The 13,417-nt window shown below is 39.4% G+C and overlaps 1 protein-coding gene across 1 annotated transcript; it reads left to right on the forward strand.

Moving 5' to 3' along the window:
• Positions 1 to 3,141: 3,141 nt before the first annotated feature.
• rpf2 (ribosome production factor 2 homolog) lies at positions 3,142 to 9,375 on the forward strand. The gene is made up of 10 exons (XM_051092188.1): positions 3,142 to 3,279; positions 3,998 to 4,130; positions 4,217 to 4,254; positions 4,331 to 4,370; positions 4,458 to 4,539; positions 4,625 to 4,701; positions 4,791 to 4,890; positions 6,677 to 6,779; positions 6,859 to 7,003; positions 7,648 to 9,375. Exons 1-10 carry the CDS (start codon positions 3,257 to 3,259, stop codon positions 7,831 to 7,833), a joined length of 927 nt encoding a protein of 308 aa, XP_050948145.1. The 5' UTR covers positions 3,142 to 3,256; the 3' UTR covers positions 7,834 to 9,375.
• Positions 9,376 to 13,417: the final 4,042 nt, after the last annotated feature.

Raw genomic sequence — 13,417 nt, forward strand, 5'->3', positions numbered from 1 at the left:
CTTGAATCAGGAAACACAGCTGCAACTTGACTTGACTTAGAAACTTGACTTGACTCAGGAAATACAGCTGTACCTTGACTTGACTTGGAAACTTGACTTGACTCAGGAAATGTCACTGTACCTTTTAATGGCTCTTGTATGGCAGCTGTGACGTGACGGAGCTCTGTGATCGCCGCCATCTTGTGAGCACGCACCGCAGTCGCTGCCATTGTGTGCACGGGCTGTGTTGTCGCCGCCTGAGTATGATCGCGCTCCGGCGCGGCCGCCATTTTGTGAACGGGCACCGCTGTCGTCGCCATAGCTCGAGCGCGCTCCGCCACGGCCGCCATTTCACGAGCGATCCAGGCGGAAAACTTGTTTGTGGCGTCGTGATCCGGCATTACCACCAATCTGCGCGCGGGATGCGCGGCTGCCATGTCCGCGTTGTCGCGTTCCTCCTTCGCGACCTCCACAGTACACGGCGAGCCCACACACAATAAAGCAAAGTTCATAAATCCCACGAGAGATGAACGCGGACCCTCGCGTCTCAGCCTCGCCCTTAAAGGCTGATTTACGCCATCACAGAAAAGTTCAATTTTTAAACAGTCCGGTAGGGTGGAGTAGTTTGAAATGGAGAGAAACTCACGGATGTATTGATCCAGTGTTTTAGGTCCTTGTTTGATGCGGCAAAGAATCCTGTCTGTGTCCATATCATGTGAATGTAGAAAGCTGCTGGATCCTGTTGTGACGGATTGTTCTGTTACAGGGAGTGAGAGACGAGAGGCAAGCGGATCCATGCGCGAGCTTTTATTAGATGGGCGGGACAAAGACATAGTCGTACAGGCAGGGTCGAGGCAGGAGCAGACAGGAATATCACAGGCAGTAGAAGAGAATAGTCCAATAAACCAGAGCGAAAATCCAAAGGCAGGCGGCTAGACAGAGTGAACGAGAAAACCAGGCGGGAGAACAAAACCAGGAACTAGGAAACTAGGAAACGCTAACAATCACAACAATACAATAATTCAACAATCCGTGAAGTGCTCTGGGAAAGTCTGGGGCTTTATAGGAAGCCTGATTGGTCACGGGGGCAGACGCAACCAGTGCGTTGGAGGATGGGAGATGCAGTCCGGAGTGTGGTGCAACAGTCAGAGTGTGTAGGTGAGGTGAGAGTGACATCTGGTGGTGAGCGGACAACAGGACACCGACCAGATTCGTGACAAGAAAACATTGTTAAAAATAATATTTCACAATATTACAGTTTTGTACTGTAAGTTGAATAGACTTCTATCGAAAAACATTGAAACACAAAGACTGCAGATTTTTGACTGATTGTGTACATACATGAGCAACATTAACAGGGTGATCCTCCCTTTCAGGTGCCAGAGAACGATATTGGCAGTACAGGCTCAGGATGGCGAAGAACATGTTTGACATCAGAGTACTCGGGTACTATGGTCCTTTGGTAATGACAATATTGTTTAGGTTTTGCTTTTGATAGTGAAGCAGTATTGAAGCACATCACCATCAGATATTTGTAGCAGGTGTTTCATACACAGGACACTCAGGAAACAAATTAACTTAAAGTAATAAAGAAGTCACTACTGAATTGTTTCCTTTCTTTTTATCAGTGTCTTTTTTATACCAGATTATAGAGAGTTGTCAATGAGTATTGATTAATTATTGATCATTTTTACAGATAAAATCGTTAACTATACCCATCAGTAATGAGAAACTTTTCAGTAAAATTAAAACAATTCAGTAAAATTTACATGATTTATGTATTGATGTTCAATTATCTGTGCTCATGACTTGGTAACACTTTGCATGGTTAAAGAATAGGTGTAATGTTCAAAATGTATTGGCTTACTGTTTGTAGAAATAACACTGAATAAATGCTGATTAATAAATGAATGCACTGTTTTTGCTCATTTAATGTTTAGAATATAATGTTTTTGTAATGGTTTGCATGTATGTATTGAATATATTCACTAAAATCTCCTATAAGGATTAAAGAACATAGAATTAAGTGTTTTATTTTTTTATAGCAGAAAATGTTTATGAGTTTGTCATTTATATACCGATTTAAAGGTGGTACGAGCACATCCTCTGGACCAGACTAAAGGTGAGAAGTAAAAATTTAAAATATAAGGAACGTGGTAGTTTGGTTGTTAAGACGTACTAGTTTGGTCGTTGGGACGTACTTGTCACGTCCCACCAACGCAACACTGTAAGGTCGCCACCAATCACAAAGTTACGTTGCTGGTACGTTATTTGGGACGTCGCTGCGACCAATCTGGTCCTTTAGAGTCACGTCCTCACAACGTGGCAGTTTGGTCGCTGAGACGTACTCACCACGTTCCAGCGACGTACGAAATAACGTCGCTACGACGAATATGGGAATCACAAAGTTACGTCGCTGGAACGTTATTTGGTACGTCGCTGCGACGAATATGGTCCGGTCCAGTAACGTTGTCACGACGTAACTGTGTTAGCTGGGAAGTACCCCAGCACTGCACATTTTGTCCAGGGCCACATTAAGACCACACTGGGCCCTGGTGCTATACTGCAGGCCCCCCGTCACAATAATGAGATATATATATATATATATATATATATATATATATATATATATATATATGTATTATTTTTCCTGTGGGTGAGGCCGTATAAAAATTGTATGGGTCTGGCTTCTGGTCTTATCTGCATCCAGCTATTTTCTCACCCTTAGGCTGACTTTTGTGTTGAAGAATACATTTTATTTATTTATTTATTTTAATGAATATAGCTGTGTACTGTTCATATATGAAGGGAGTCATTGGCAAAATCTTACCTGTAGTCAGTCTGGGGTCATTTTTATTTTGGAGTGAACTATCCCTTTAAAGTGTATTTTCAGCTTGTTTCAAAGATTTATTTATTTATTTTTTTAATAAAGAGTTTGCCATATAAAAGTATTCCAGTGACTTTAGGAATGAGTCACTTAAACGACGCGTCAATAAATGGATTTACAAGCAAAGTTTTCACTCCTGTGTATTAACGTGTTTCCTAGTAAAAATAGGTTATTTTAAACTGAAAAAGAAAAATGTGTTGTATCCACTGATCTATATAACTCTCTATTATTGATCGGTGGTTGTATCGTTTTGTGTGATGTGAAGACGAAAACAATTTTAGCGACTTTTATTCTGAAACTTCCGGGCTCTACCGGGAAGCTGGTGTTGTTTCTCCGGCTTCACTGTGTGCAGTTTCACGTGTTTCCATCGCTGCATACAGATCTAACACCATGACACATCTAGACGGGATCGTGTAAGTAAATTTCAGCAATACTTGACGTTTACTGTCGTTGCTTCAGTTAGTCTGCTGTTTAGTAAGATGGTTTGGTCGCTGTAAGTGTTAGTCAGTTCATCAGCTGAACACGTGAAACCAACATCTGCAGTGTTTCAGCTCGGTCTCATCATCACCAGAACAGATACAAATACAAGTACTGTATCAGTACCATCTGTGATAATGCTATAGAGATACACTGAGCTATTTAAAGGGTCTTAGAAAAAGTTCTGTGGTATTAGCTTACCATGCGATGTTGCTGTCGAGGAAATGAGCTGAAGAACTGTTCTAGTGTACGTACACAGGCTTGACTGTATTTGTGAGTCCGGCGTCGTCACAAATATAATAAAACACCTTTGAAAGACCTGTTAATCAGTCCAGTCTTGTTTCTCTGAGGTGAGGGTTTTTTTTAAGGGTCAGAGGTCAGATTAGAACCTAAAAAAATAATGAACTTGAAAGACAAACAAATGAAGCCTATGGGATGGGCTCACTAATATATAGTCAAATAAACCCATTTGTGTACCTAACGTTACTTCACCATAGTTTGGTGACAAAACTAGTGGTGGAAGTCATTTTTAAAATTGTAAAAATGCGTCATCATCAACAGATCAGTGGAGAAACAGCAGAAGTCAATGTAATGTGTGAGAATCCATCACTCTTGACTCTTTAGACGGATTCTTTGTCTGTGTTTTTCCCCCAGGAAAGCCAAGACGAAGCGCTCCAAGCGCTTCCTGGAGAGCCGAGAGCCCAAGCTGATCGAAGGCCTGAAGAGCAGCATGATCATCAAAGGAGGAAACACCAGTGAGACGGTCTCTCAGGCGCTGAAGGACGTGGTGAGATGCGACTCCGTCGTGATGAGACGTTCTGTCGTTCGCTGCATGTGTGTTTCTTCATCTGTCTGTCTGTCTGTCGTTCTCAGTACGCGCTGAAGAAGCCCAACGCCGTGCTCTACAAGAAGTAAGTGTGAGCTCCGCCGCAGCAGCTTGAGTTTGAGGTGTTTTGTGATTGTAATGTGTAATTGTTGCGTTGTCAGGAAGAACATGGTGCGGCCGTTCGAGGACTCCACAGCGCTGGTGAGCTCGTGATTCATCACCGTCACCGTAACGAAGCCTCCTATCGAGTCCTCAGCGCTTAACGCTCGTGTGTTTGCTTTCCTTCAGGAGTTCTTCTCCAAGAAAACAGACTGTTCCTTGTTTCTGTTCGGCTCTCACAACAAGAAGAGGCCCAACAACCTCATATTTGGTGCGTGAGTTTAGTTAAAGGTGAAATATCAGTGTTCTTCATTAAACAAAGCGTGTCTGTTGACGTTTGTCTGTGTCGGTCACAGGACGCATGTTTGACTTCCACGTGCTGGACATGTTTGAGCTGGGCATCGAGAAGTTTGTGTCTCTGAAGGACGTGAAGGTACGGCCGCAGTGATGACTCATGAGCGTTACTGTCTGTGTGTGACGTGTCTAAGCTGAACTTGTGTGTGTGTGTGTGTGTGTGTGTAGAAGGACAAGTGTCCCGAGGGCACCAAACCCCTGTTAGTGTTCGCCGGGGAGCTTTTCGAGACAGACCGCGAGCATCAGCGCTTGAGGAACCTGCTGACAGGTGATTTACCTCACAAACACACCGTCTGACTTCAGTGATCAGGATAGCTCATTACCTCAAGACATTTGTCAGGTTTTTGTCCCTAATTTCAGTTCCTCTCATCTCAAGCCTCCATTGCTCGTTCCAAACATCATTGTAGAGATGGGAACAGAGAACTGAGCCAGTGACACATCATTTTGTTTTTTTTTTAAATCAAAGATAAAACCAAACCAAATCAAAAGATTTTAAAACCTAATGTTAAGTACTTTTTTTTTTTTTTTTCTCTTTGTTTTATTTTTTATTTTGTGTTATTTTATTTCAGCATAAATATGTCTGTGGTAGCTGGTTTGGTGCTAAATTATAAACACAAATGACTTTTAAAGTTTTATTAAGATAAACTGAAAAACCTGAATTTTATTACTAAATATAATTATATATATATATATATATATATATATATATATATATATAATACACACACACTGCTGGTCAAAAGTTTGGAATCAGTAAGATTTTTAATTCTCGTCTGCTCATTAAGGATGCATTTTCTTGATCAAAAATACAGACAGTAATATTGTGAAATATTACTACAGTTTAAAATAATGTTAAAATAATGTTTTTTGAAATATATTTTAAAATGTCATTTTATTCCAGTGATGTCAAGCTAAATTTTCACCAGCCATTTCTTCAGTCTTCAGTGTCACATGATCTGTCAGAAGTCATTCTAATATGCTGATTTATTAGTTTTATCATTAATTATCAAGTCCTTGCTGAATAAAAGTATTAATTTCTTTTAAAGAGACGAGAAACTTTTAAATGGTAGTTTATATTGTTGCAAAAGATTTTAAATAAATGCTGTTTTTTTTAACTTAGAAAAAAAAAGTATTACAGGTTTTAACAAAATATTAAAGGAGTAGTTCACTTCCAGAACACAAAGTTACAGATAATGTACTCACCCCTTTGTCATCCAAGATGGTCATGTCTTTCTTTCTTTAGTTGTGAAGAAATACAATTTTTTTGAGGAAAACATTTCAGGATTTCTCTCCATATAGTGAATTTCTGTGGTGGCCGTGAGTTTGAACTTCCAAAATGTAGTTTAAATGCAGCTTCAAAGGCTCTAAACGAACCCAGCCATAGTGGAAGGGTCTTATCTAGCAAAACGATTTATTTTCTAAAAAAAATTACAATTCATATACTTTTTAACCTCAAATGGTAAAACAGCGACGTTATAGACAAGACGAGTGTTCGAGGTTAAAAAGTATAGAAATCGTTTGACTAGATAAGACCCTTCTTTCTCAGCTGGGATCATTTAGAGGCCTTTGAAGCTGCATTCACTACGTTTTGGAACTCATGGGCACCATGTCAGTCCACTATATGGAAAGCAGTCCTGAAATATTTTCCTCAAAAAATGTTATTTCTTTATGACTGAAGAAAAAAAGACACAAACATCTTGGAGTATTGATACTGAAAATTCAGCTTTGCATCACAGAAATAAAATTCTGTTTTTAAATATATTCACACAGAAAATGCTTATTGTACATTAAAATAATATGTCACAATATTACTGTTTTTTTCTGTCTCTCTCGTTTTTTTTTTTCTGGATTTTTGATCAAATAAACGCAGCGTTGATGAGCTGAGGAAACTTCTTTAAAAATCGTGCTGATCCCAACCTTTAGAACAGCAGTGTGTGTGTACATTGTATATACTGTGTGCTGATGCTAAATGATCAGACGCTGGATCGCAGAGCAGCAGCATGTGAGCGTCTGCTATAACACCTCGTCTGCTCTCTCTTCTCTTTGTGTGTCAGATTTCTTCTGTGGACCCCGAGTGTCTGCGGTGCGTCTGGCCGGACTGGAGCACGTGCTTCACTTCACGGCGCTGGAGGGCAAGATCTACATGCGCAGCTACAAGTAAAACACACAATCCGTCAGATCGCTGCAGATCACAGAGAGCGACGCTCACCTTCTGACACTGTGTTTGTGTTCACAGAGTGCTGCTGAAGAAGTCTGGCTGTCGCACGCCCCGCATTGAGCTGGAGGACATGGGGCCTTCCTTTGACTTCGTCATGAGGAGAAGTCACATGGCCTCAGACGACCTGTACAAGACCGCTCACAGACAGCCCAGAGGAGTGAAGGTACCACACACACACACACACACAGATAGCTGTAGCTCACCGAACAGTGAACGTTACCCTGATTTCATGTATACCTCATACTGAATTGTTTCACAAATGATAACAAACTCTAACATAAAGGCAACCTGAGCAGACACAAAATACAGTTTTTAAAGCAGAATATTAACACACTGCGCCAATGGTGAAAGAAAGAAGAAGCTAAAAGGAAAAACATCAATCTTGAAAGCATTAAAGCAATTGGAAAGGCTTTTGGACTCACAGCTTCATTTTTTTCTTCATGTTGTGTTTTGTTTGAAGAGCTAAGACTATTTAGTATGAAATAAAATCTACATAAAAACAGAGGAAATCAGGATGGTGGCAAATACGTTTTCACAGCTCTAAATGTTCATGAAAAAGGAGCCATTTTCAATTTTTTTTTCTGCTTCCAGTTTAAAAAAAAAAGAGGAACGAGCTTAATGTTCAAGGTCCCTCACCTCACAGAGCTGTTTTTCTGTCAGGTTAATGATACTGATGTTCTCGAGCCCTAAACTGAGAACTTGATTAAAATATTCAGGTTTTCAGATTGAATTGAGACAACATCTGGACATTCCTGAGTCATGATGTCAGTGCTGATGTGTGATCGTGTGCTTCTGTTTCACCTGCAGCCCAAGAAGAAGAAGAACATTTCCCACGATGCCTTCGGCACCAGATTCGGCCGCTTGCACATGCAGAAGCAGAACCTGGACAAACTGCAGACGCGCAAGATGAAGGGCCTGAGGAAGAGGAGAGGAGAGGAGACGGCAGACACAGCGGAGACGCCAGAGGCCAAAACACAGCGGACGGACGAGTGACACGGGACACACGCGTGAACCTAATCACAACTGAAGATCCTGCAACAACAGAGATGGATGGAGGATTTCAAACATGTTTTCATACTTTTCTACCAGACGCGTGTGTGTGATGTCAGGCTGTGTTGAGCAGCTGATCCTCCAGCAGCACAGGAACAGGAAACAGACTGCAGATGTGATGAGAATGAAGAGATGTGTGTCCAGACCGTGACGCTGCAGTTCATCTTCTGCTTGACGTACTGGATCCACAAACCCAAATCAATTTGACAATTAAACAGTTATTTTCCCTGCAAATGTAATGTTCTGACCTGATGAAATTTAATTTAGATTTTATTATAAAATAATAAAATGGCAAACACAAAAATGTTACAAACCATGTTTAATTCATATCCTAAGCTTGTCATCTCTATGTTATGTTTGTTTTTCCACTCACACTCCTTTTTTTATAGGCTCTAGTGGCTCTAGAGTTTGAAATTCTGCTGTGAGAGATGCATCTATACTCAGGATTTATAGCAGCCTGATCATGTGTTTATTTACACAATTACACTTGATTGTTCACTCGTCGGTTCATAAGACACTTCAGTTCATCTGTGATTTATTTCTTATGCTGAAGTGAGAAACAACACAAGGATCATGTTTGAGTCCAGTAGGTCAGTGAATCTGATGTGTTTTGTGACGTAGTTGATTGTTTTCTAATGTTGGCGTGATTTGACAGCGGCGTGACGGGTGCTTATTCTCTCATCAAATGAGCTTTACTGGTTTACAGTAACATCAACCTCCAGACGTATCACTGTTCACACAGCTCACAGCATAAATGGATCAAACAGATTTGAAATTATGGCATGACATTAAAAAACAATTAACTACTAATGAGACTGGAACTGTATGACCCTTGTGTTGTTTCTCGCTTCAGTATATAAGGGATAATCAATGGTTTGCTGCGCATTAAAGGATTTTAAATGCATGATGTGGAGGCATAGAAAACTGCAATTTTACCACCTCGTTGCTGAGGAATATAATGTATCAATCTAGTATCTAGGCTATTTTATTGACAAAAAACACAGAGAATTGTTGGCAGCAACTCTATACGTGTGTGCAGGGCAATCTGTGATTTCCGACCTCTCTCTCTGTGTGTGTGTGTGTGTGTGTGTGCATCAACTAAAGCAGCGTATTAACACAGTGCGGTGATTAAACTGATTTGGAACTACCTGTGCATTAAACGTTTTTTCTGCATACCTGCCAGACAATCAGAACCCAGTATTCAGACCGTGGAATAAGATGAAAGAAATCACAGCTCAACTGAAGCGTCTTATTAACTGAGGATGTTTACTGTTTGTTTTGCTGACAACCCAATGACTTAGCAGAAAGACCGAAATCTGCTCATGAATAAAGTCCCAAACGTAGGTTTGGGAGGAGCCTAATCATTCAGGCCTGTCAATCATCATTACAAGCTTATATAGTCAGCACTCATCGCACTGTCCCAGTGTCAATTTTTCCAGCATCCCTCCACCTCCCCAGCTCCTCCTCTATTTCTGTTATTCTCCCTCTATGTAGTACCGCAATGCGGTGGGGATTGCAAGCTAAGTTTGTTTACCATTACCAACAAGACTGGATAGGCAGGCGAACTTTTGAATGATATCTAAGAGTTTACTGAGAATGTAATGTTTAGGTTTTCATAGACACAGAAATGAACCTCTAAGCTGAATGGTGTCATTTGATGGAGAAAAACAACATTCTCATGAAATATGAGATTCCTCTCAAACGCCAGTGCATTACTCTCATTATTACTGTAAACTGCCCCATAAAACAAATGAGGCTCAAATTCAACAAATTGTCTTTTTCGAATATGAATGAATGAGAAATTTTTTACCAGGAGCTTCTTCAATTTTCCAGATAATTCTCAAAAAATGTAATTTCTGACTTACACATATATATATATATATATATATATATATATATACAGTGCCCTCCACTAGTATTGGCACCCGTGGTAAATATGAGCTAAGGCGGCTGTGAAAATAAATGTGCATTGTTTATCCTTTTGATCTTTCATTAAAAAAATTCACATAATTCTAATCTATCACTTAAGTAAAACAATCGAGAGTGGGGCAAAAATCTCATTGTGAAATAAATGTTTTCTCTAGTTCATGTTGACCACAATTATTGGCAGCCAATTATTGCAACATCCTTTTCCCAAGATAACAGCTTTGAGTCTCTCCTACACTGCGTGATGAGTTTGGAAAACACCTGACAAGAGATCAGAGACCATTCTCTCATACAGAATCTCTCCAGATCATTCAGATTCACAGCTCCATGTTGGTGCTTCTTCTTTTCAGTTCACCCCACTCATTTTCTATTGGGGTCAGGTCAGGGAACTGAGACGGCCGTGGCAGAAGCTTTATTCTGTGCTCAGTGACACATTTTTGTGATTGTGATGTTTGTTTTGGATCATTGTCCTGATGGAAGATCAAAACATGGTGCATTATAAGATTTCTAATAGAGGCAGTCAGGTGTTTAAATTTTTTTTTATATCTGTTGGTATTTTAAAGAGTCCATGATGCCATGTATCTGAACAAGATGTCCAGGACCTCGTAAAAGATCCATCAGTGTATTTAACCGTGGACATGGGCTACTTTTTTATCCATGTTCGCACCAAACCTATCTTGAGTGTTTGCTGCCAAAAAGCTTGTTTCTTAGTTTCATCTGACCACAGAAGCCAGTGCCATTTGAAGTTTCAGTCATGTCTGAAACTGAATATGCTGGAGTTTGTTTTTGGATGAGCGAGGAGAATTTTTCTTCAAACCCTCCCGAACAACATGTGGTGATGTAGGGGCCGTTTGATATATATATTTTTTTAGGTTTTCTGACCACAAGACTCAACTAATCTCTGCAATTCTCCAGCTCTGATCCTTGGAGAGTCTTTGGCCACTCAAACTCTCCTCCTCAGTGTGTATTAGAACTAGATAGATACACGTGCTCTTCCAGGAAGATTTGTAACATTTTTAGGTTATTAGAACTTTTTAATTATTGTCCTGATGGTGGAAATGGGCATTTTCAATGCTTTAGCTCTTTTCTTACAGCCACTTTCTATTTTGTGAAGCTCAACGATCTTGTTCTGCACATCAGAACTATGTTATTTGGTTTTACTCCTTGTGATGGATGATAAGGGAAGTTTGGCCTTTGTGTTCCTCATATTTATAACCCTGTGAAACAGGAAGTTATGGCTGTACAATTTCATGCTCCTAGTCATCCTGGTGTGCTACAAATGTAAATATGAATGGAAATATACTTCAGAGATATTTTACTCATAAGAATTTCTAAGGGTGCCAATAATCGTGGCCAACATGCATTAGCGAAAAACGTTTATTTCATTATGAGATTAACTCCCCAACTTTTAATTGTTTTACTTCAGCGATTGGTTAGAATTATGTGAAATTGAGTGAAAGATCAAAAGGATAAACAATGCAGATTTATTTTCACAGCCACCTTTGCTCATATTTACCAAGGGAGCCAATATTAGTGGAGGGCACTGTGTGTGTATATATATATATATATATATATGTAGAGTTCAGATGCAAAAGCCTCTTGTCACGATTGTCGTGGTGTGCGAGTGACGAGGAGCAGACGAGAAAGTCCAATGCAAGAATGTTTTATTATAAACTCCACGTAAAGGCATAAACGGACAAGAACAATAGGGAATAGACTCTATGCACGAACGCTGCTGACGTATTTCCGGTAGAATCTCGGCCAGCCCATTTACTTCCGCATAGCGCATTCTATAGCGAAATATACTAGCGGCAAAACTCTTTCATAAGATTAATTTGACAGCGATTTATAATTTAAGTATTACAATATAGTATTATATAGTTATACATTATAGTAATTACCAGAATGGCCCATTAGTGAAAGCCTGGGCAAAGGATTAGAGACAGGAAAACATTTGTTGAAGATTGATGACTTTAGATTTATTTTCGTAATAAATAATATAAACGTATATTTTATACAATGTTGTCTGCACTGCAGGAATGTAAACTTTTAAATATAATAAATAGTTTCAATACAATACTGTAAACATGTAACTATATATAATTTTGAACAGATGCAATGCAGTAATGTAAACATAAATATAACTGAACATTTATAATGCAGAAATGCAAATATAAATAACTTTGATGCAGTGTTAAACTTTTCATGTACGGTGATGTTGTGTAAATACAATATTAAATGATTATTTGTGTTCGTTTTTTATTATTATTATTATTTTGGTGTGTGTGTGTGTTTTCTACACCTGTAGGCAGTAAAATGAAAATAAATTGAAACCAAACCAGTAGGTGGCAGCAAAAGGCTGTTTAAATACGTGAGTTCAACAGATTCGTTCAAACAGCTGATTCATTCAGAAACGAGGCAACAACTGCCTTTATGAATGGATTACTGAATCACTGACTCATTTGATTCGTTAAAAAGCGTGGATTTATTCAGTAACGAAACGCTGTGTTGCACGGAGACACAAAACAGTTCTGATGTGGCTGCACAAGCAACATCTGGCACAACACAAGTCGATCGGTGCATCTCTATTTAAAACCTTAACTTTGCTTAGCTAAAGTCTTGATTGTGTCCTCCTACTCCCAAACTATGCGGCTTCTCTGACTTCCTCATCGACCTGAAACATGTCGCCCTCACGCAGATCGCTCCTGTCACCTGAGCCTTACTAAAAACTGAGATATTATTTATAGTTAGTAACGTTCATAAAGTAAAATCCATAATGTATATTAATAAAAAAAAATCACATAAGATGCAATGTACATAAAATGTAACTAGATAGATATATAAATAAATAAATACATACATACATACATACATACATACATACATACATGCAAAGACATAAACTGTGAGAAACGAAGATGGCTAGAATCGATATTCGTATAACATTAACTTATAGCATGACAATACTCGCCCTCAAAATTGTCGATGTAACTCTAAATATATCATTTGAAGCCCTTCCCTTTCTCACTGCTGAGCTGATTGCCTCACGATACGATTAACGTCATTTACATTTATGCAGGGAAGCTCTTGTAAACAGCGAGTAAAGTATGTAAGTATCTTCTCCTGCTCCAGTTTCACACAGTTATAACCAATAGCGAAAACGGCTTCCGGTGCTGCACCGGATGTAACTGAGCGGACTGAGACCAAACGCGGAAGTGATCGTGCATAGAGTCAATTCCAGGGGTAATCCAAAACAGCACCAACGAGAACGAACGTAAACAGAATGACAATGTAATCGCCGACAAACAGACCAGACACAACCAAACTTATATACAAAAAGGGAACCAATCAGGGCAAGACACTGAAACAAAGACGTAACAAATTGGAAACGGAAACGGAAAGTCCAAATAAGGGCATACATGAGGGAAAACACAGACAAGAACAGCCCAAAGGGTCTGACACCTCTAAATCCATCTGACGTATTTCTTTAAAATGAGCATTTCTTTCTGGCTACTTTGTATTGGTTTCTATGTAGGTACTGGTACTTCTGATTGGGCTGAGGCTGGAATTTAGCGAGTTTGAAGTAAAAGTATTTGATGGA

Source organism: Labeo rohita, chromosome 20 (assembly GCF_022985175.1).
Source record: "Labeo rohita strain BAU-BD-2019 chromosome 20, IGBB_LRoh.1.0, whole genome shotgun sequence".
NCBI lineage: Eukaryota > Metazoa > Chordata > Actinopteri > Cypriniformes > Cyprinidae > Labeo > Labeo rohita.